This window comes from Diceros bicornis, chromosome 16 (genome assembly GCF_020826845.1).
Source record: "Diceros bicornis minor isolate mBicDic1 chromosome 16, mDicBic1.mat.cur, whole genome shotgun sequence".
NCBI lineage: Eukaryota > Metazoa > Chordata > Mammalia > Perissodactyla > Rhinocerotidae > Diceros > Diceros bicornis.
Genome location: NC_080755.1, coordinates 40,015,203 through 40,039,886, shown reverse-complemented (window position 1 = coordinate 40,039,886; position 24,684 = coordinate 40,015,203). Strand labels below are relative to the sequence as shown.

At 39.0% G+C, this 24,684-nt stretch overlaps 1 protein-coding gene across 1 annotated transcript in view; it reads left to right on the top strand.

The window, feature by feature from the left end:
- The window catches only part of SKOR2 (SKI family transcriptional corepressor 2), a 33,111-nt gene extending 13,849 nt beyond the window's left edge, over positions 1-19,262 (top strand). The window contains exons 4-7 of the mRNA XM_058556572.1: positions 1,425-1,490; positions 1,867-1,965; positions 11,705-11,772; positions 19,200-19,262. Coding sequence (XP_058412555.1) covers positions 1,425-1,490; positions 1,867-1,965; positions 11,705-11,772; positions 19,200-19,262 — 296 coding nt within the window. The remainder of the gene's footprint in view (positions 1-1,424; positions 1,491-1,866; positions 1,966-11,704; positions 11,773-19,199) is intronic.
- The last annotated feature ends 5,422 nt before the right edge of the window (positions 19,263-24,684 follow it).

The following is a 24,684-nucleotide window of genomic DNA, read 5'->3' as shown; positions in this document are numbered from 1 at the left end:
CAACAGTCATCAGGTGGAATGCAGAATTGCCATTTAAATATCACGTTAAGGATTTTCCTGTCTGTCTTTGATACTGTAGGCCACTGCTTTGGGGAGAAATTCTGTTTCCCGCTTTGCATGAATTTTTAACTTGACAGTGAGATCTCTCAGTATTCCTACAAGTGCCTGGGGCCATTACATTCCATTTCTTGCTAAGGAAGGGAAAGGAACAAATAGCGAGGAGAGAATTGAAATGATGCATTCTGTCCATTCTGTAATTTAGAATTTATGACCTCCTGGGCTTACTTTCAGTGAAAACTGAAAACACTTTATTGAATAGCTATTATGTGTCCAGCACTGGGCTAGGCACTGGCCATGCAGGAAAGACAGAGGCCCTGCCTCAAGTAGAAGGCCGCCTAGTGCGTGCGGAAGGCGAGTGAGCAAACAGCGCCAATGATACAGAGAAAGGAGCTAACGGGGGTTGGGGAGTGAGAGGAAAGGGGGAAATCCATGAAATCTTAGAGCACCTTTGTCTGTCCTGCCACACCTCTTTAGATAAAAATGGAAATCCTAATTACATTATGTGGATAGTTGCAGATAGCAGGTTGAAATTTGAAAAAAAAAAATTCTAGTTAGCTGAATGATTGCATTTCTTTGGTTTATATATGTTTTCTGAATTACGTAGACTCAATTTATGAATGTAGATACATTTTCTTGGCTTGCCATCATTCTAATTATCAGATAAGCAAAATAGGTAAGAACAACAATCTAACCTTTATCCACAATATAGTTTTTATTGGTTGAAGACAAGTAATTAAGAAACTCTCAGCAAGCATGTGAATATTACAAGGTAACATAACATTTTGCATTTCTTTTTTGTTGATATTTTTAAAAAAAACAAACTATCAATTATTAGGAAATCACTCTAGGCTTATAAATTCTCTCCCAAGGACAATTAAAGTCTCCTCCCCACTCTTTTTCCCTGCCCCAAAAGTTTGGCAGCTCAAGAAGGCAAGAGGCTTCTGCTTCCACGGTCTTGAGGGCCTTCCAATTGATACCAGGCTTCTTCACTTCTGGAAGGAGAGGGATGCTGATCAGATTTCTTCCGGAAATGTTGACTGTTCAAGCTTCTCTTCTGCCCATTCTAGCAATTACCTTCGTAGTAAAGGATGGGTAGTGACGGGGACTGGGAGGGGGACTTCAGAAATCTGCTTCCACAGAGCTGCCGTCACAGGCTGCGGAGACTGTGCTCTCATTTTCTTTAGCTCCCCGCCATGCTTCAGGGGAATTGCACACGAGTACATGAAGACAACATTGAGTTCTGAGGACTTCCACTTTCAGGTCATATTCAACGAGCTCTTTTGTAGATATCAAAAGAAAATGAAAAGAAAAACTTTCAGAAAATAGTCTGCATAAAACTGATATTTTTTTCTCCTTTTTTTAAGGTGAACACACACAAGAAACGAATTCACCTCATTCGCTCAAAAAGGATGTAGAAAATATGGGAAAAGGTAAAAGTTTTAATTCTGTGGAACTTCTCTTAGCTTTAAAAGACTATAGAGATAATAGGAGGATATTTTTGTTCTACACCATATTTTAAGCTTGACAAGCAACATATGAATAATATATGGACCATTGGGTGGATATAATTGAGATTAATGCATACATATCAATCAATACATGACACTGTAATATAATACTTTAAAATAATATATTACATTGATTTATATTCATGGATTTCTGCACAAAATCTATCCTATGTCTATGCAACACTTTTTAAACTGGCAAAATATTTTGTCTTATAATAATAAATTGCCATATATAACAGTTCTCTGGAGAGTTATTTGTAAAGATTAGTAAAATGACTCTTCTTTTTTTCTTTATTAGAAGAACTTCAGAAGGTTTTATTTGAACAAATAGATTTACGGAGACGACTAGAACAAGAATTCCAAGTGTTGAAAGGAAATACATCTTTCCCAGTATTCAGTAAGAAATCACTTTTATTTCATTGCATTATGATATTTGACGACATTTCTATGATTAGGCTTAAAAATATGCTTCTAAGTACTAAGTGATTGTGTGAAGTGTCACATGGTCTTCCCATGGTCTCCGTCTAAATATTCAGAAATTTTAGTCTATTATTTATGCTTTGAATCAACTCACAGATAAAATTTCTTACAAAAACCTTTTGGTATTTACTGTATTGTTATATGCGTATCTGTGTATATGTATTGTGTATACTTAAAATATGTATGCAAATATACTATTAAATATGTAGATATACTTAAATATTCAGATATATTTAGATTATGTATTTTTAAACAAAAGAATTACTCAGGTATTTTTATTCTCTAAGGTAGGAAAAACAAAAGAACAATTAATTTTTATTCTCAGATAATGCTGGCTGGAGAGCTGCCTGGTGCTTGAGATATGTATAAATATGAAGATTTAAAATTTAACAATTCAGTATACACATATTTATTTTATTAATTGAAATTGGTACAATTTTAGTTGTTTTGGATTTTCCATCCATATTTAATGTTAAAATTCCATTCCAAATTTGGTGGCAGGAGATACTGTAGCATAAAAACTATTGGTTCTACTCCCAGAGTCTTGGAGTCTCAGAAGGACTTTATGACAGGTGTCCAGATTTCTAAACTTCACCAGCCCTGCTCTGGGTCACATTTGGACAAATACATCACAGTAGTGTTTTTTTAAGATTTTGGAGTTTCATTTAATCATATTCCTCTCTCCAGAGAAAGGAAAGTGGGAAAAAAAATAGTATGTAAACTTATATTTTAAATTATACAAATTTAATAATAATTTGGAGGGGGACACTCTTTTAGAATGTCAGCATGCCCCCTGTTTATTAATCCGGGCATCACAAAACTCGTGTTGGCAATTCCTGTGCTAGAGTCATAGACTAGCATCTGGAAAAAGATTTTTCAGTAATTGTGACAATTTTGATAATATGAGCAGGAAGTTCTCCATTCACCAGGCTTCTCCAATGTAATTGTCAGCACCATTGAAAGACATGTCCTCTCAGGTCACATTTTTGAACAGTTCTAGCTTCCTGGTAACATGTCAAACTGAGTTGAAACAAAGTTGAGGCAAAAACGAAGAGGATGCAGGATGGAAGAGAGCTCTGACCACAAGGAGCACTAGGGTCTGCCAAGTTTGTGATCTCTTGGTGGTACCCACCAGGGAAGTTTGGAGCTCACAGTGCTTCGGTATTTTGAATGCCTGCTGAGGCGTAGAATAAGATGGAAGGGAGGAGAATGGCCAGTAGCTTTTGATAGTGTATTAGGATCATCATGACATTGTAGCTTCAAGAAAAAGAGAAACATGTTAAAAATAGCTATGAAACCTTAAAAACCAGGTGCTTCCAAAGGATCCAGGGTTCTCTATTAGTGTTCTCTGATGTCTAAAACCGTATCTTAAGCAAGACCGCAGTGTTCTTTACAGCAGTGAGCAGACATTGAATGATTGGTTTCTCCTATAAGCTGATGTTTTCCTGATTGCTGAGTTTGCAAATCCCTGCTTTTAGATCCAGCAGAGTGGGTCAAAGTCCCATTGAATCCCTCCAGTGCCCACCTAACTCCCATGAAGCCAGTGTAGCCGTGACTAATCCCATTAATAAAGCTAATTAATCATTTTAAGGAATTAAGTAATTTATAATAATTTATACATTTTCCTTATTAACTGCTCTACCATACAACATGTATATGTTTCTGTTTTTTAAAGAAAGTTAGAATGATGTAGTACAACTGGCCAGTTCTGATTCAGACCTATCATTCATCCTTTTGATCTGAATTAAAATGAATCCTCTGTGATCGCCCCATATGTGTAACACTTCACTTAAACAACAACAACAAATTTTTTCTCTTTTTTATCTGCCGTGTACTCCACTGACCAAGGAAGTGGTGTGTGTGTGTGCCCAAGTTTGAATAATGCGTGGTTTAGATACACCACAAAGAGGCAGTTAATTTCACACCCATGAAAATAGCAAATGCACATTATGTGCTTGTTAACTACACGTGAGAGGCCCCAAGGCTGGCAGACAGATTTAGATTCGCTCAGATGCAAAGGGGAAAACGGAACTTTGTGAAGCCACATCAGAAGGAAGCGTAGAGGAATCCTGGCCAGAGCTTTCAAGAGCTTTTTACTAGACGGGTGGACAGACACTCACAGTCACGACACCTAAAATCCAGTTCACTTAGAACCCTGACCGCCTAGGCTAAGCTGCAGCGTGTGACAATTAGGATTCCAGGCTCAAAACTGACCAGACCTGAGTTCACTTTTGGGCTCTGCTACTTCCTAGTTGTATGACCTTGGAAACTGTAGAATGGGCCAGATAATTCCCATCTCGCAGGAGGATGAGAGGACTAAATGAGAGGATCTATGTGAAGTCTGCGCATATCCCTAGCACAGGATAAGTGCTCAGTAATGTCAGCTGCAGTGATGAGGGTGACAGTGTCGCAGGAGGAGGAAGAGGAGATGATTAGCATGGAGCTCTAGAAAAGCGTTTCTAAAAATTGAGTCCCAATTTCTTACATTCTCTTGGGCTTCTTCTGGTGATTCTGAGGGTTAATGAGGACCACAGGAATGAATCCTGGGCATGGAGAGAGTAGGGATAAAGATAGAGGAAGGAGGAGGAGGAGGAAGAAGAGGAGGAAGGAGGAGAAAGCAAGTCTCCATACTTGGGGGGCAGAGGTTGGGAGCAGAAGAAGAACAAGCAAGTCTCTCCACATGCTGGGACAGAGGGTTCCAGAGCTGCTCTCCGTAAATACTTCCACACGCCCCTGATGGGGAGACACAGGGAGAAGGAAAGGAGCTAAAACAGCAGGGCAAGGCAGACATTCACCGTTAGAGCAGAGGCAGAGAAGCATGGCGGTTAGCAGCAAGGGCTCCCGGTTTAGACACCAACTCCCCCATTGGGTAACCTTCGGCAAGTCTCCTAACCTCCTTTTCAACTGTGAAACAATCCTACTCCCTACCTCCTGGGGCTGCTGAGAGGATTAAATGAGTGAAGTGTATGAAGTGTTTATCACAGTGACTGATCCATGGTCATGTGAGTTGTTGCTACTATTACCTTTTAAAGTCTGATACTTACATTCCCGCAGGGACTTTGCAGTAAACCAGCTTACATTAGAAACCAGGACTTCTGGAGATTATTGGGCTGTAGTTATAGAGGGTGAACAGGCAGTGAAATTTGGTTTGACACCAGACAATACATTTAGTTGACAAACTGGGTAGGACATGAGAAGAGAGAGCGAAGATGAGAGAAATGTAATCTAGAATTGGGGGGAAATAGGCATTTGGAGAAACTGGGTGAAGAGGAGCTTCACCCTTATCAAGGTCACTTTGAGATGACAGTAGCACAGCTGGTCAAACGTCCTGCAATGGCAGTCATGTTTAATTGGACAGGAGTAAATGATTAGAGACCCTGCCCACAACATGTCACCGTTCCACACACTCCCACTAATGACTTGTCTCTTCATTTTTGCAGCTGTAAGTCCAGAAGTCATTTTTGCCATCACATTGTGTCCACCTTCCTTGATGAATCTGTCTCTTCTTCCTCCCTTCTCCAATCCTATACCTGCCTTTATTATAGCATCCATCCCTTTGCTGTAGTTTTTCATTCATTTACCCTCTTGCCACTAGCCATCAGTATAACCTCAGAACCTTGCCCTGACCTGCTAAAGGGTTGCTGGGTGAGGCCATGAATGCAAAAGGCCCTCAGCCCCTCTCTCTCCTATCTCACTGCAGTTGGGTGCCCTGGGTCCTCACCTCCCTCCTCTATTCCAGCCCTTTCTGCCCACTGCCATTAGCCCAGTCTTCCTAAAACTCTACCTTTGGCTCTAAGTCTTCCACTCAAGAAGTTATCATGATTCCCTACTGCTGATCATATTGTATCTAATTTAACTCCTAACTGACTCTCAAAACTCTCCAGAACTGGCCCACTCTGCCTCTCCAGCCTTACTTCCACTTCTCCCTCTGCTCAGCTCCAGGTACACTGCAGACCACTCCCCCCCCTAGTTTTCCACCTTTACACACTGGGTTTCTTTAGTCCAGAATGCCTCCTCTCATCTAGGTTTTTCTCATCATTCGGGACACAGCTTAAGTTCCACCACCTCCAGGAAGCCTTCCCACTTTTGGAGAAGGCACTCTTTGCTGAAGTCCTACTTGTTTATTTCTAGTTCCGTGGGTACTTATGTTGACTCTTCTCTGATCGCTTCACACGTGCTACCCTCCTCTATCCCACAGCCTTGTAAGTAGGTTCAGGAAAGGGTGTTCTGTTGCTGCCCACACAGTACCTGGTATACGATGGGCACTTGACATACTCTCAGTAAATGGTTGATATAAATTTTGGTGTCACATTCGAAGAGATTAAAACTGACGATGAAAGATGAGATAGGATCACTAAAAACTGTTGTATAAAGAAGGTTAGTGCCAGCTCGTGAGTCGAGTCCTTGGATGTGTAGGGATGATGACAAATTTATGGCACTTGAGAGAACTGAGTGGAAGGGCCAGTTGGTCATGACACAGAAAGCCTAATGACTGGGGCTTTGTCAAAAACTTAGTAGATTTGACCATGTCATCATTTTAGATTTTTATAAAGAATTACTCTTCCAAGTTACTGTTAAGGTTACTTCTTATTAAAAACAAGCTGATTTTCATCCACCTGAGTATGGTTGTCCCAGCTTTCACCTGTGGCTGTTCCTGGATTCATTCTATGCTCAGTGGTTTCTGTCCTTCCTTCTTCTCTCTGTCTGTAGCATCCTCTGGAGAAGGAGAGATGGGGGAATTTGAAAACACTATATAGATCAAAAGTCTCGATAGTTGTTTAAAAGCAGTGATAACAAAATGAAGACGATGTAAACAAAATGAAGACTATGTAAACGAAATGAGTCCCAAAGCCTATTGCTTGAAGAGTAGGATCTACTGGTGAAGCAGCTATACCATACGGGTTCTTTTCTTATTTCTAGTCCCAGGAATGTAGGCTGGATACTTTTTATTGCTGTGTGAAACCCTTTTGGCTTCTCAAACTGCAAACAGGTTTGCAGAGCACAGCCCTTGCCACTGAGTTGACTGGCGGACTGCACTCCCGTGCTTTTCTCCACTACCTCCTTTCATACTATCGTTTTCCAAAAATAGTTAGGTTTTAAGTGATTCTCATTAGAGAAATCAGCTTAATGATTTTTTCATCTCCAGTTAAATTGTACCTTCATCAACCTTTAGAGCATAGCAAAAATTTTAGTTTTCTTTTCTTTTGCCAATTAACAATCTTTGTATTTCAAAAGTTATATACTTGCTTGTTGTAGAAAATCTGAAATATAAAGAAATACAGAGAGAAGAAAAGGAAAATCACCCATAATCTTGTCACCTAGAGATAACCAAGGTTAACATTTTGGAGTTACAGCCTTTTTAATACATCTTAAATCCTTTTTTTTTTTTTTAACAGAATGAAATATTATACACACTATTTTTTACGCTCCTTTTTTTCACTTAACATGAGCCTCTTTCCATTACTACACAGCAGTCCATAAATGTACTCTTATGTTGCACATTAAAGTTTATCCAAGTTTTACATGATGGACATCATTGTAACTAAATCTTTGCACATTTCCATGATTATTTCCTTAGGATAAACTCTTAAAAGAATTGCTGTGTGAAAGAGTATGAACTTTTTAAAGCTCTTGGTACAGAATTTCAAGTTGCTTTCCAGAAAGCTTGTACTCATTTGTATTCCCATCCTTGGAACACCACATATCATCTTTTCTTTTAATCTTTGCTAACTTAAATGGAAAAAAAATGGTACCTCATATTATTTCCTTTTCTTTCATTGCTAGGGATGTTGAACACTTTTCACATGTCTATTGTCATTTGTATGTTTTGTGAATGCCCATTATATTCTCTCCCCATATTTCTTTTGATGTGTTCACTTTCTTATTGATTTATATGAACTCTTTATATACTAAAATATTAATTCTTTGTCATGTCACAAATATTCTTTTGTTTGTATCAATTACTTTAAATGTTGACTATGGTCTTTTCTATTTTGGGAGTTTAATTTGTTTGTAGTTTATTGTCATACCAAAGTTTTACATTTTTGTCTAATCAAATCCATCAATCTTTTCCTTTTTGGTTTTTATCCTTGATGCCCTTCCCCACCCCAATCTTATAAAAATATTCACCATTTTTTCTAAACAATTTAATGGCTTCGTTTTTTTGTTTGTTTGTTTTGACTTAAAGAATTGTATTGAGTGCACCATCATAGAGTGATGAGCAGGAATTAAGTAAGGGGTAGTTATGAGCGTTCCACTCTGAATTGCCCTTAGCTATTTCCTCCTCCAAAATCAGAATCTTCTAGGATCCCAGGGAGGTGCCCCAGCTGGGTCGGCTTCAAGCAGCCCTTCATTCCTAATCCGTCTCAGTTTAGCACCCTGGTCAGAGGCTCCTCAGAACCCTAGAGGGACAGAGGAACTACCGAGACTCAGAGCACAGTCTCTCCTTCACAGAGGGAGACCTGCCTGGGATGTGCTCTGGTGTCTGGAAAACACACTGATCTTCCTGGAGGTATTCAGGCCCAGGTATGGGGCTGATAGTGTTGGAATGGGGGCAATTTGTGGAGGGCTGGTTCTCCTGTTGTCCTGTGCCCAGCCTGTGAGCTTTGACCCACCTCCAGAGCTGAGATGGCGGGGTGGGTGCTAATCCCTCACACAGCACCTCACCCCTAATTGTTATCAGTGTAAATCAAAATCACCACTTCCCCTTCCCCAGTATAGAAAAGACAGAGCTGGGTCCTGAAGCCCAACCAAACCAGTTTACCTTGTTATCAGATCTTAAAGCACCGGAGCAAGACAGGACGTTACAGAGCACATCGTTCTCCACACCCTTGTTTGTTGAGACAAAGGTCTGAGCCCCCAGAGTGGGGTGATTACTGTCCACGCAGAATCCAGACCTTCTCATGGATATTTCAGTGCTTTTTTCACTCATTCATTAACTAGCCCCTGCTGTGTGCCAAGCACTGTGGTGGGCTTTGGAAATTTGACAAGTGTCTAAAATTTTTCCTGCTCTCCAAAATATCACTGTTTAGCTGGGAGATAGACATAGAACAACTAATCATAGTATGTATTATGGATGCATTACTAGAGGTATGTACAGAGTTCCGGAGGAGGACAAGAAAAGGATGATTAATTCTGGCAGGAGGGGGCAGAAGAATCAGAGAGAATTTTCTGGAAGAGATAACATTTGAGCTGGACTTTAAAGAAAAGGGAGATGTTTGCTGTAAGGGTAAGACCACAGCAGGGGTAAACACAGCAGTAGCAAACACACAGAGGCTGGAAGTACAAGGTGTGTGTGAAGACTGGAGAAGGTTTGGTGCCAGATGGGGTGCAGGGCGTTTCCTCCACAGCCTGTGCTGCAGCCAGCTGAGCCACTTGCTATTCCCAATCCCTCCGCATCTTTGTGTAGAATGCCATTCTCCACGTCTCTACTCAAGCATGTGCTCCCCCTTAAATCCCCAAGAGAATAAGGGCTCCTCCCTCAACCCTTGCATTGCACCTGTACTTATCTCTGTTAACGGTACTTTTCATAACAAATTCAGAAGTGAGAGTAGGGAATGAGCCTTTTTATAAAATAAATTATAATAGGCAAAACTATGTAGACAATAAAAAGATAAGTGCTTGCGGGGTGTGAGGTGGAGGGGAGGGACAAATAGGCAGAGCACAGAAGATTTTAGAGCAGTGAAAAATGATATTATAATGATGATATGTCATTATACATTTGTCCAAACCCATAGCATGTACACCACCAAGAGTGAACTGTAATGCAGACTGTGGACTTTGGTGATTATGATGTGTCAATGTAGTTTCCTCAGTTGTAACAAATGTACCACTCTGGTGGGGGATGTTGATAATGGGGAGATTATGCATGTGTGGGGGCAGGGGGTATATGGAAAATCTCTGTACCTTCCTCTTAATTTTGTGGTGAACCTAGAACTGCTCTAAAAAAATCTTTATAAGTAAATAAATTTTTAAAATTATGTGCTTGGGATTGGAGAAGGAATTCAAATATTATAGAATGGTAGCGGTCAAAAATATTAAAAGAACAATGTTTTACTTTGTAATTACCCAGAATCTCACGAATGGTAAAGGATTTATTGTCTTGCGAGCGATTGGAAGCCATCACAGATTTTTAAGCAGGAGAATGAAAGGGATTTGGAGAGCGAGGAACTAGAGCCCAGGTGGTCAGTTGGGAAACTATTCAGGGAAGAGGTGTCTCCATTTGGGAGGTAACAATGGCAAAGGAGGAGAGGATGGAGGTAGAATGTATAGGACCCACACACCAGTTGGCTGTAGAAGTAAAAGGAAGAGGAGAGGAAAAGATGATAACAAAGTTTCTGGTTTCTCCAAACTCCTGCCCTGACAAAAAATTCAATATGAAATCATGTTAATTTCTCATTTAAAGAAGAAATAGCCAAAGTTAGCCAAGTCCACACTTTAAAAAAGATAACATGGAGAAGATGCAACTACATGATATACATTGGGAAGTCCTTTCTTTCTGTAAATGCAATAAAAATGATCAATGTGTGTAATGACAAAAATATTTTGCACAACAATATCTCTGAAAGTTCCCCCCTTCTCAGATTGAAGCCAGGTCTGTAGAACCACACCAGCCCCAAGGAGGACCATAAAATAAGGTTGATACAGGGTGAGAGAGCTTGCAGTTTGGGGGAGTCAGACCAGAGTATATTTATCACTCTCTTAGGAGTGACATGAGCTGCAGTGAAGCCAGACAGGCATATCTAACGGACCTACGTCACCTATAAGGCATTACATGCCCAAGGTTCCACATTTCGCATGATCAGTTCTAGCTGAGGTTCACTCCCTCATTCACATTAGATTTCTGAAGACAGTGGAAACTCTCAACACCTGTGACTTGTTCAAGTGTGGAAAGGTTGGAGAACATGATTGCACCAGACGTTCCTGAGTAGTTATTACATGCAAGGGATTATACGAGATGGGCTATGAGACACTGTGAAATGCAGTCGTGCGTCACTTAACGACGGGGATACGTTCTGAGAAATTCGTCCTTAGGCGATTTCGTCATTGTGTGAACATCATAGAGTGTACTTACACAAACCTAGATGGTGTAGCCTGCTACACATTTAGGCTCTATGGTACTAATCTTATGGGACTACCGTTTTATATGCAGTTCGTCATTGACCAAAACATCGCTATGTGGCGCTTGACTGTATAAAATATAGACCTTACCCTCTCAGAATTTACTGTCTATTCTGATTAAATTATAGTCTTGAAAACATCCCTTCAAACAAACATATTATTTACTTAAAAACACAAAGGGGCCGGCCCAGTGGCACAAGCGGTTAAGTGCACGCACTCCGCTGCAGTGGCCCAGAGTTCGCTTGTTCGGATCCCGGGCGCGTACCAACGCACTGCTTGTCGAGCCATGCTGTGGCGGCGTCCCATATAAAGTAGAGGAAGATGGGCATGGATGTTAGCCCAGGGCCAGTCTTCCTCAGCAAAAGGAGGAGGATTGGCAGATGTTAGCTCAGGGCAGATCTTCCGCACAAAAAAAAAAAAAAAAAAAAAACGGGGAAGGCGCTTCTATGGGACTATCAGTAATATTTTTCCTAAATATACTCAAAGTAGATTTTGCACTTTAATTAATTTCTTTCTCTATTTCTCTCTCCCACCAGATAATTTCCAGGATCAGATGAAAAGGGAACTAGCCTACCGAGAAGAAATGGTGCAACAGTTACAAATTGTAAGATGCATTTCTATTTAAAAATAAATGCAACTTGATGTGTTTGTTTTCAAACCACCCAATATGTATGAAACTGTTCACATTTTTGCCATGAAATCCTTTGGTCCACTTACCTCTCAGCTGGTTTAGACGCTAATTACCAAGAGATTTACTTAGACACAGGATAAACAGATGTGTCTGTACATTTCCTCTAAATGTAACTACCTACCATGTGTTAATAGACAGATGTGTAAATTGCCTCCGTGGGTGAACCAGAGGTACCTGCGTTGTCTTCCACTGTGCAAACTTCCAAACGCAATGCTGGGATGCATTAGATAGAAGCTCAAGGAAGAGCAATTTCTTCTATCTTCCCCCTCTTTTCACTACCCAGACCTGTGCTGGGCCCTCCACCGTCAATAGAACTGAGTATCAACACAATTAATCAATTAAATTCACTTGAAGGACGATGAAAAGAAACGAATTATTTCCAAATGAAGTATGTTACTCACTCTGTCCTAATCATGTCTAAAAGTAGACACTGACTAAAATCTACTTATCCAGAAACAGGAAAACAGGAAGATGTCTGATAAATAAATGTAATGCGTTTTTTTTTTCCTGAATTCCTCCTCCTTTGTCTAGATGCAAATACATCTGGTATTATTCATTCGTGCTTTTAAAGCAGTCTTCCAAGCTTCCTCATTTTCCTGAGTACAATGGGGAAAATAATTTCTGCTCAATATTTTGTAAGATATTTTTAATCAGCTGGATAAAGACATACACAGATTCTTAGTGATATTCACAGCATGATTATTATAATGGGGTTACATGACGTTTTTGAGCTGGTCCTTGTACCAGAAAGCCTGTATCTATGCATACCTGTCTGTCTTGTCTAGAGAGCCAGGTATCTAGCTCCCTGTCAGGATTATGTAAGAAACATGGATATTGATATGTCCTTTCTGCATGGGATAAATCAGGCTTGTGTTAATGGAGACTGCTGAGAGTTATTTTTAAAGCGATCTTGTATTTCATGATGTTTTTCCCCATTTAGGGGCTCTGTTAAAAGTGCTGCTTGTGACTCGAACACTCCCGGTGAGGTTTTCCTTGATTGCAAGTGCTGGTTAACAACTCTCAGTTCTGAAAAACGCCAGAACATAAGATGCCTCTTAGGATTTTCTTCGTTTTGGTTTTGTTTGCACCTAAATTCATGGAGGAGCAGAAGGATTTTCTTAATCGATTGACAACTAATCCCCATTAATAGTAAAAAGTATTTACTATTCTTAGGTTTTGATACCTAGTTAACAAGAGCTACTAATTACTTGCTGTGTATATACTTATCATTTTCTTTGTCCAAAGGAAGAATTTAAATATAGAATTGAAGGGAGAGGATATAAAGTTTTAAGACTTTACTGATTTTATGCATCAGTAAGGACCTCGTTTTCAGACTCTTAAAACAAAAATTGCCACGCGTGCAACCAAAAATTTGTGATTTCGGGGGAGTGGTGAGTACAGCAAAATGGGTGTTAGGAAAGGAAACTAAGTATTTATTTCAGTGCCCCTGTTTAAGGCCAGATATGTAGCTTTCATGTCTTAATTTTCTTTGACATTTGGTTCCTTTAGTAAAAGAAGAAATGATATTGCATCCATGTAATAAGCAGGCAGTATTGATAGAAGAAAAAATGTCTCATGTCTTTTGAGATATTTCGTACATGGAAGATACAAATTGGTATTACTAAGTGTTTTTATTATACTGTATTGCGAAATATTTTATCATGTATTCGTTTATCTAGACAAGTATTATTAATTCACATTCCTCTGGATAGCAAGTTATTCCTAGTCGCAAATTAAGTTCTTCGGGGGAAGCTAGAATTTTTTCCCCCAGCCTTGTGGGTACCTTATAATTCCTGAAATCCACAAAGGCATGTCTAGGTGAACAGAAAATTGGTGAAATAGACATGATTTGTCCCTCTTGCTTCTTCCCCTTCTTTTGTATCCCCTGCCATAAGATGCCCAATGTTTTCATGCTGCTGCTAGCACCGTGTCTAGCATCAAATAGCTGTAAGTAAACATTTATGAATGATTTCCCAACCATGGATGCCCCCTGACCCAACTCTGATACTCTCCAAGTGTCTTCTTTTCCAAATTTCCCTGGCTTTGTTCTGATTTCCTTGAATGTTCTTTTGCACTAAGTGACTACTACCAAAACTAATAAAGGAAGGCGTGCTAGTGAATTACAGGGAGCTTATGTATTACTGCACTGTCCTTGTGACTAACAGACACAAGCTTTAAGGTCTGCAAACTTGAGCTCAAAACTCATCCTATATAGTTCATTAATTTCCAGTTCCTCAACCAAAGGGACCTGTTGTAAGGTCTAACCTAGTGCCCTGATAGATATATTGTAAGGCGCAGGTGTGTAATAAACATGAAATGTACATGCAGGCCATAAAATGCTATGCCAATATGAGTAATCAGTTTAATGGCATGCCCCTTCTCAAAGTAGTACCTCTAATAATGGAACTGTGTAAGCCCTAGGGGCTAGAGATATTTTTGTGCAGGAAGGACCTATGTTCACATTATACCATCTGCTTTAGAACTGAGGCAGCAGACTTAAGGTTACTTGAACAGAAATGTGTCTAGTTCCTTATTCAGCTTGTTGTATTTGCTGAAGTGCCTAGGGGGAAATGTCTTTAGAAAACTCTATCTAAAGATTATCAAGAAGTTGCTAGGTATCACAATTATTGACTTTCTCAATATTTTAGTTGAGTGGTCTAATTCATCAGTAAGTATGGTTACATGCTTTGCTCCCTGAGAACCAAACAATTCACTCAAAATTATTTTATTACTTTATATTTAAAGTTTACAGAGCATATATTACAGAATCGTCATTTGCCTACAGAATAGGCATTTTTTCCCTTTAGATGAAATAAAAACCCAGCCTATCCTGCAATCATGGAGAATTCAAGCATATTAAAACCGTCATATTTTGTAACAGTTCCCACAGACCCACAATGCATTTATCCTATGCTGTTACACAGTGTTCTTATTCAAAAGATTATATCAAAAGCATCTTGGGTATCATTGCCGTAGAAAGAGAACTTATGAATTTCTTTGGCTCTTGCGTTTTTAGATTCTCCACTGACTATAATTTCTGTACCATTGCTTTATTTTCCAGTTTGTTAAATGCAAAGCTGTGATGACTTCAGAGTCAAACGATTGATTCTCTTTGTGCATTTATAGATAGATGAGTGTGCATTTATCTCAATGTGAGATTTAAAGCATATACAGTTTATTTAACATTTATACATGTCTGCAAGCTAACTTTTTTTAAAAAATAGTTTAAAATTAGAGTTTTATAGTACTTAACAAAGTTTGTGTTAAAGTCCCTTACCCCTGCCCTAGGTTTTTAAATCCTTAAAACATTTTCATTACTAAATCAGATTTATTTATGCAAGTAAAGAAATATATTCCTCTCACTATGAATCAAATACAAAAGTTTTAAAATTTAGCAAGTTCATGAAAATGTTAGCGGGTAGTATAATAAAGAGCAAAAGATTTCTCATTCACAAGTGAATTGTGATTCTAGGAAAAAATTGTTCAATTTTGATAACAAAATCCATTATCCCTCAGCTTTAAGAAGAAGGTGAAGAAACTAATACAAAGTTATATGTCGATTATATCTCGATTTTTAAAAAAATAAAAAAAAGAAGAGAAGATATTTTACTCAGTATATAACCTTTTGATTAAAGGTGTTCCAAGGACTGGAGTATAATATAATTTGCAACATAAGCTGAGACTATTAGGATGCCTTGACAACCTTTTTTTATTGCTAATTTGGCAACAATTTTTTTAAGCAAGTACCTCTGTGTATAAGTTACTACGGTAGATTTGTTGAAGACATGCTCCTTTTGAGTCATAGTTCTTGAAGGACATGCTATAACAGGGAGCACATGGTAAATGGCTAGACCCAGATTCACGTCCTTTGAACTTGCTAGTTCGCTACCAAAAGGCCCGTAGATCAAGAAAATGTGCTAGTCTTGAAGTGCCCTCTGCTGTTTTTCCAGAATGTTGCAGTCACGCACAGCCAGGGGGAACCGGTCTCGAAGTTCTTCATTAAAAGCCTCAATTAAAATAACGTTCAATCAATAGATTTAGTACTAATGTTTCATTCACTGTGGACTTGTAAAAAGGCAGTTTACAACTTCCTGATGGTGGGAGCGCTGTGCTTCCTTGCAGGGAAAGGAGAGAGAGGTCTTTATTATTGCTGGAGGAGCGCTCCCTCTTTGGCAAGGGCACAGCTCTTCAGTGATATGGTCTTTTCTTGGAGATTCTCCAGTATTCATTAGGATGGGAACTTGCCCCGACTTCTACCATCTCAACCCAGACAGTTTTTAAAATGTGTTTCACATATTTTTAAAAGCAGATACAACAGTTACTGTTTTGCATTATATTTTTAGAGAAAAAATCCCTGGGCCACTAAAGGATTTTGGTTTTGTGGCTAAATATGCAACAAAAGTCCTTGCAAGTCAGAGGACTTCCCTGGAAGCTGCCTTAAGATTCACCAGTAGACAGAGTTTAACTGCAGTGGGTCCTTTTCCAATGATTGATCTATTGTCATGCATCTTGACAATGCACTCGCTTGTTCCTTAATTATATAGCCTTCTTCTCATCCTCTCCTTTTGAGGTGTGGACCCGCCTGAATGTCTGAGCTCAGGATAACTCTTTCTTGGTACAAACTAGGAAGTTACCTTTTTTGGTAATACCCCAGCACTTTTGATAGACTAGAGCCACTGGGTGATTTAGAAGTTACATAATACCTTCGAGGGTTTCTGTCCATGCCAATCTAGGTGATTTCCAAGCTGATCAAAATGAAAAGAAAGCTTTTATAAGTTCTATCATAGGAGATTTACATGAAATAGTTCACTTAAATGGAGCATCGAGGATCCTGAGCTCCCGAGTTGAGGGGAGCATTTGCTGAGGTCTCTGTAAATCCAATATTGCATATCATGGAATCTGAAGCACCGTCAATTGTAAGATACACCATTACTTGATGTATCATAAGAAAAGAAGCTTCCAACTATTATTCTAAGATACCATCAATTATAATACACCCAATTTCAGAGATGTTAAAATGTGAGGGGAAAAAAGTGCATCTTAGAATCAATGAAATAGGGTAGTTTCCATGAACAACTGGGCCATGTGCTAATATAGTCTTTATTTATAGTTCATGACTTAGGACAGAGAATTACTGATTCTTAGCTCACAACCTTTTGCTTTTTTGTCTTTGTTGTTAATTGGCTTTTATTTCATTTTGTTTTAATGAAATAAACTCAACAATCAATGTTTGAGTGGGGATAATTCTTCACGTAGATTTAAATTCCAGTCTGGAGATTTGGGGATCAAATGGGCTTATTTGGGGGCCAACCTCGGGGGCCTAGTGGTTAAGTTCAGCACGCTCCACTTCGGCAGCCCAGGTTTGGTTCCCATGAGCAGACTACACCACTCGTCTGTCATTGGCCATGCTGTGGTGGCAGCTCACATACAAAAAGAGGAAGATTGGCAACGGATATTAGCTCAGGGAAAATCTTCCTCAGCAAAAATTTTGAAAAAAGTGCTTATTTGGAAATGTCCTTTTTTTCTGAGTCCTTTTTTCTTTCCCTCTCAGCTTCCCATCTTAATGAAATGCTACATTGTTGTTTCTGAAAAAAAGAAAAAGAAAGAAAGAGAGAAAGAAAAAGGCATTCTGACTTGATCTGAAAGTGGTGCCCTTCAGGCAGTTTTCTTTGGGTTAGGATGAGTAGTTTACTGGCTTTGATGAGATGGCTCATGGTGATGTTAACTTATCTTGTGTAGTGCCTGGCACAGAACAGACACTTACTAAATCTTTGTGGCATCTAATCTTGATGTTGAGGACTATTTCTAAATGTGCGAGCGGCACAAATACATTTTATTAGGTCATTCCTTATACCCCAAGGTTTACATCATTTCTACTTGTTTTCCTAAATAACAGAATTCCATTCAAGGCTCTGTTATATCACCTAAAGAAAGAGGTGATCCATGTGTTTTGGTATATTGCAGCATACACCATAATGGAAAAATCGAGATTCAAGCATATCTCTGTTAATAGCAGGTGTAGCATAACCCAGCATGAAAAGAGGTAACTAGAGTAGATCCCTCTGTAGTTGTACTTGTCATAGTTATCTAGCTGATCTCAGCTCACATGCTAAAATATGAGATTAGGACACTGAGCTTTCTATGGTCCTATATGAATCATTAATTTCAATGCTGCTATCTATGCCCTTTATCAGATATGTGCCTATCAGAGAGATCCGTATTGTGGTTGTATATCAAAATAGTGAGAGGGTTGCTTTAGTCTTCTCTCTTTTTCCATTAAAAAGACTCTTTGACTTAACTGATCAATTATTATGGCAAAATGATCCAGCTGATCTTAGTCACTAGCGTCATTGTAGATTCGTAGCTCCTTCCCATTAATAAAGGCTCATATTTATGGCTGATGGGTCAGAAGAGCAAAACATAAGTATGCTGGAAATGTGGGGAATGTTCATAAAAGTATTCAAAAACATTGCCTAATTGAATGAAAATAATTTTATTTCCCTCACTGCTTTTACATAATAGCCATATTTCATGTTACGTTCTAGAAGCTGAATATTTATTTCTTTAAATGTAAAATAGATTCAAATCTTTAGAGTCCTGAGTTTAGCCTTGTAATGAAGAAGGTAAGTAACATAACGTTAGACTACCTTAACTGGGCTTAATGGAGAGGCAAATCTAAACAATACAGGTAGTCCAACCTCAACCATTTGAATTTTCTAATGAAAAGTAGTATATCAAATGTGATAGGCTTTCATTCAAAGCCTCGGTATTGAAAAGTACTTTCCAAGTTTATCCATGTAGAATTCTCAGGGTCATATTTTCCGTTCAGTGCAATTATTTCTGATGCTTCTTGGTAGTTACTGGGAAATTACCCAGAGTAATAGTTTGTATTTAGTTAGTTCATCTTATTTGTGATTTACAATGATGGCATATTTCATTACTCTAATTAAACGAAAGATTACGTTGAACTAGTTTGTAATCACATTCTTTTTTTGTGACCTTGGACATACCTTTTAACATCATAACTTAGTTTTCATATCTAAATAAAAAATAAGAATACCATATTATTAAATGCAAAATTTTAAAGACTTCTTTAAGTGAAATGTCACATATTAACCTCAGAGACTAGCTGTAGCAACAACCCAGTGTCGATATGTTTTTCAAGAGGCCTTAGGAATGCTATAACCCAGAAGCCCCATACTGCTGAGCAGATGGAAACCCTTTCTCCTCTGGGAGGATCCATTGGCATTCAAATTGTTAGACGTGATGAAGGATCTCCATTACACATCTGTCTTCAAATTTAACTTACCTGGATAGTTTTGCTTGTTTTTATCTTACAGATCCCCTATGCAGCAAGCTTGATCAGGAAAGAAAAGCTTGGTGCCCATCTCAGTAAAAGCTAAAAGGTGAGCTCATCAGAGGAAAGAGATTTTCCTTATCTCTCTGAATTGTTGTTGCTTGACCAGGTTCTTTACTGAGGTATTTGAAATAGCCCAAGGGATTGGTGAAGTTGCATCCTGTGTTTAAGCCAATATACTGATGAACTTCATTATGTCTGGACATGGGACTTCCTAAATGAATGGCTTAGTACATCTTATAAAACGATCATATTTGTGTCACATTCCATTTTATGGAAAATTCCTAAAACTAAGGAAATTCTTGATTCAGTCTGCAGAAGTGATCTTCACTCTGTTTTGTGGTTTTCTGCTCTTTCCATTCTTCCTGACCCCTCCATTACTGACCTTCTAAAGGAAACTGAAGTGTCAGCAGCCGTGTTTATTGTGTCACATCTTTTCTCTCTCCTGTGCTTCCAAAAGTCTTCCTGAAATCTGACTCTCAGTGAGTTACTGACAGATGGTGATATGAACAACTGTGGGCAACATAGACCTTTGAGAACTTCTGCTCTAGGAATAGTCATTCATTCTTTCCCTAAACCAATCATTGTGTCTCTGCAGCTGAAGCCAGGTTCAAGGTCATATCCCTGACAACAATTTAAAAGACAAATATTCTGGACTCCTAAGGAAAAGAAAGACAGTAAAAATTCAGTGTCTTTATTCAGAACATACCTAAACATTTCAAAAGCAACTTTTTGATTATATGGAAGAAGATATGTATAATTACTAGAATTGAAGAAAAGCAGAAACTAGGACATTGTTGTTTCTGTAACGATACATTAGGATGACCTAACAATTGGAGCTGGTCCAGTCAGGGAAAATCTCAGACGTCAGAGGTGGCATTTGTAAGTGCTCATGGCCAACTAGGATTGTGGTCATTTATCAATTTGACCCATTCCCATCAAAATGATTCTTCCTTCTCCTTTCCTCTGGAACATATTTTCAAATCAATAGAATTTTTTGGCAAAAAGTATTTCATACAATGCAGGCTCATGGTTCCTTTTCTTCCTGCCTCTCTTCTGCAGGTCACAAGCATCCTCTGCCATGTGCACATGACAATCCTAATTCTTGCCATCATCTTTATTAGTGATAATCTTTAGCATTTGTCTTAAATAATCATATTTATATCACATTTCATTAGGAGCTCAAAACTCTTTCCAAGACAGTCTCTCATTCATATGCTTTCCCTTAATTGTACACACAGGGAACCGAAGTACAGAGAAGAGAGATGTGATATTTTATGTCTGTTTTGCAAAGCCAGGAAGAGATTCGAGAGCTCCTGACTTTAAATCCAGTGCCTACTTGCTCCTAATACATGCACTTCCTGTCCTCTGTGAGCAGATGTTTCTGCAACAGAGATGCTCACATAGTGTCATTCTGTTTCCCTCTCCAGGAAGTCATACACAAATGGGCCTGTGAGTTTGGGTCCGGTCTAAATATTTAAGTATTTTTCTCAAGTCCAAAGTTGATGTTGGGTGATTTCTTTCTCATTATAGCAGACCAGGTTTGCACCAGCAGTGTGAAATGAATAATTTTAAAACATTCAGACTCCAGTAAATCTTAACTCAGAATATCAAGGTAATCAAGGCAGGAATCATCCAAATTAATACTGATAAACCCATATGTGTAATAGATTGAAAATGTCAAACTAATTTTCTTTCAAATCAAAGAGGATATATTAGGATGTGGGGGGTTTTTTTGTTTTTTTGGTGTGTGTGAGGAAGATTAGCCCTGAGCTAACATCCACTGCCAATCCTCCTCTTTTTGCTGAGGAAGACTGGCCCTAGGCTAACATCCGTGCCCATCTTCCTCTACTTTATATGGGACGCCGCCACAGCATGGCTTGACAAGTGGTGCATTGGTGCGCGCCTGGGATCCAAACCCGTGAATCCCGGGCCACCGCAGCGGAGCATGTGCACTTAACCACTATGCCACCGGGCGGGCCTCCTAGGATGTGTTTTTTAAAGTAACCTTTTTATTGAAGTATAACACACGTTCAGCAAAGTCTACAAATGGTCAAGTCATACAAGTCATGAAAGTCTACAAATCAAAACTCAATGGATTTTCACAAGATAAACTCACTTAGGTTTCCAGCACCCAGATAGCTACCTTGCATCCCTGCCCGGTTACTCCCCCACCCAACAAAGATTAGCTTTGCCTGTTTTTTTGAACTTCAGTAAAGGACATTGTACAGAACATTCTCTCATGTCTGACTTTTTTTTTACTCCGTGTTTGTGAGAGTCATCCATCGGAATATAGTTTGATTTATACTTAGGAACTTAATGAACTCTCTTTTCACTCCTTCCACTTTCCCAACTCATCTTTCCTGCTTGTCAGACATGAGCTGCTCTTACATCTACAAAATGAAGACTCACTGACCAGAAACCACACCTCTGATGGTGACAGAGCGTACAGCTAGGTGGAAAAAAAAAAAAGATTGATTTGTGTTTAGTAACTAATGCTTCCTCCATGCTGATTTTGTTTCCATCCTTGCAGACAACAGGGATTTCTCTAAGTAGACCCTGGTGCTTTCAGAAGATTAGTGGTTACTTAAATGCTGAGCTAAATCAGCCAAGCAGAGAATCACGACCATATTGTTAGAGGCAGTATTTGATTCTCAACATGCCAAGCCTGCAAGGAATTACCCAAGAGAGATTACAAAATAAAAATCATTACACCAAGGGAGAGAGAGAAATTCTGTCTTGCTGAGTGGCCACAGGTTTCCAAATTAGGGACTGATGCATTAATGTCTTATGCAAGAGTGACCCTTAAGGTAGTGTGCTGTGTTCTTGCCACCCAGTGGATTCCAATATGACTATTAAGAGGAGGAAGCTTTTCAAAACCACAGGCAATCCACTTAATAAGCTGAGCAAGTACTGCCACATATCACTTCTCTACACATCTTTTTTGCCCTACATTAGAACATAAGAAATTCCATGTTGAGTCAAAATAAAGGTCCACCCAGACCAGGATACTAATTCCATTAGAAGAGCCAAATTGTTGTTCTTAACAGTACCAACCTCAAAATTTAGACATACACATTGAATACTCTTAACTTTCCCTTGATAACTCCTTAAAGATCCATTACCCATGGATTTATCTAAACATTTCTTCAACCAAGGCATAGTTCCCTTTGAGGCAATGAATTCTGTTTGCTTAGCTACCAGCTGTGTAAAGTGTAGTTTATTTTATTTATCTTCAAACTACCTCCTAAAACAAGCCCTAGTAGATTAGGCAGTGTACTGCTCTGCATATTTGTTTCATTGTGAGCTTACGAGTACAATCGAAATGATTTGAAAAATATTTCGAAATGTTGCATGTATTATCCTTTCGTCCGGTACCATTTTTAACACCAAAATTATTCCTGATGGTCTTCTTTACCTTTGGTTGTTTCTGTGACCCAGTTCCTGCATAGACACTCCAGTGTAATCTGTGTGAAATCTGCACCCCAAATAAAAATGTCATGATGTTACCACTAATTTAATTATCACTTTACATTCTTTTTTTCCGAGCACCTTTTAACATTATGCAAATGTCATCCATGTAACTGGTTGAAGCATCTGTGTTGCTCACAGAGAACTCAATCATTTTATGTAAGTGGAAAGTGAATCATGGGAAATGGCTCGTTCATAGTCACACAGAAACTCATTGAGCGAGCCGGAAATAATAATAACTATCATTTATTGAGCACTAACTATGCCAGATACTGGGCTAAATTCTTTGCCACATTATTTCTTTTGATCTTTACAACTCTATAAGATAGATTCTATTATTATCCCCAGTTCATACATAAGACCACTGAGGCTCAGTGAGGTCCCTTAGCTAGCAAGTGACAGAGCCAGGATTCCATCCAGGTCTATTTCACTCTCAGCCACTTCTCTGTCTTCCTAAAATCACTGGGCTGGTTTTCAGGGAGTCTGGCTTCTAAATCTGACACTACCTCCCTGTGTTAACTTAATCTCTTTGAGGCTCACTCTCATCTATAAAAGGTGGATGGCCAAACCCGATCAAAGTCTCTGCCAGCTCTTAGGTTTCGACTCGCGCTCTTGCATGCCAGTCTTCTGCCATATTCTCTCTCCTTTCCCACAAAGGGGCTGCTTTTATTAAAGTCTGCTCAGGAACATATATAACACACAAGGGCATGACCCACCTACTTTTGCCTGCATTTTCTTCATCACTGATTGCTACTTTGCATCCTTCTGGAGACTTTGGAAATATGATTGTTTTCCCTATGCTAACAGTATCTACCTCTTTGGTAAACTCCTGTTATTTTTATTTCACTTCTGGAATAATTTTTATAAAAATAATAACAAGAAAAAAGGTCTTAAAAGGATGTAGAGGGATTTTGATGGAACACTCTGTGTCTTCCTTTTGTATAGATGACAGGTAGAGAGGAGGAATGGTGTATCCATTTCTCTCATGTGTAGTCAGAAGACCAGACCCTTTCAAGAGTCCCCATTGAGAATGACAGTGTGCTCCCACTGGTCTAAGTACTTTATGTCAATTATCTTATTTAATCTTCAAAACAATCATTGAGAGAAGTACTGCTACTTTCACCATTTTACAGCTTAGAAAACTGAAATGCAGAGAGATTAGTAAGTTGTCTGTGGTCTCACTGCTAGCAAGTGGCAGGATTTGAGCCAGGCCACTTGGCTATGCGGCCCATACATCATCTGCTCTCCTCTGATTCGTAACGTGAAATCCTGGCCTAATTCCCATCTCCTATTATCAGTTATAAATATGCAGTTAATAACCAATCCAATGGTTTCATTGCTGTTGAATCACAAAGCCTCCGGTCACACTTCTACAGTTGCCCTAACACCTCAGGACAAGAAAAATAGATGTAACTTGTGCCATCCAGCCAAGGCCAGCAGGGCACCGGAGCATGAAATTCTGTCTGCCCCTTTCTCTGCAACCTGTCTTAATGTTTGCCCAACAACAAACCAGGGCTTCTAGAACCCAGCAAAACAGCTTTACTGTAAAGAAGGCATAGCAAACCAGCACACTCTGATTTAACAGTTCTGGTCTGGCTCCATATCAGCAGAGATACATAACCTAAGATAGCAGGCAAACATGTAAAAAGGAAGATGCTTTCATGGTCACTGTTTAAAAATTTTTATCCAAACTTTACTAAAAATGTCTTCTCTTAAGACTATACTAAATATTACTTTAAATGTTTTTAAATTATCTGATTGTATCATGCTGAGGTTGTCATCCTGTGCTTTTTGTCTTATCCCAGGTGCACAGAACCACTTACTCTTGTTCTCTTGTAAGATACAGCCTGCCACTGAGCGCTTCTGACCCACATAAAGACTGCAAATTGAAAGGGCTTGGGAATCAAATATAAAATCAGGTTCGGGAGAACCCAAGGACAAGTGACCTCAAAGCAGCATGGACAACCATGTAAAATAGACTGTAGTGGCCATTCATT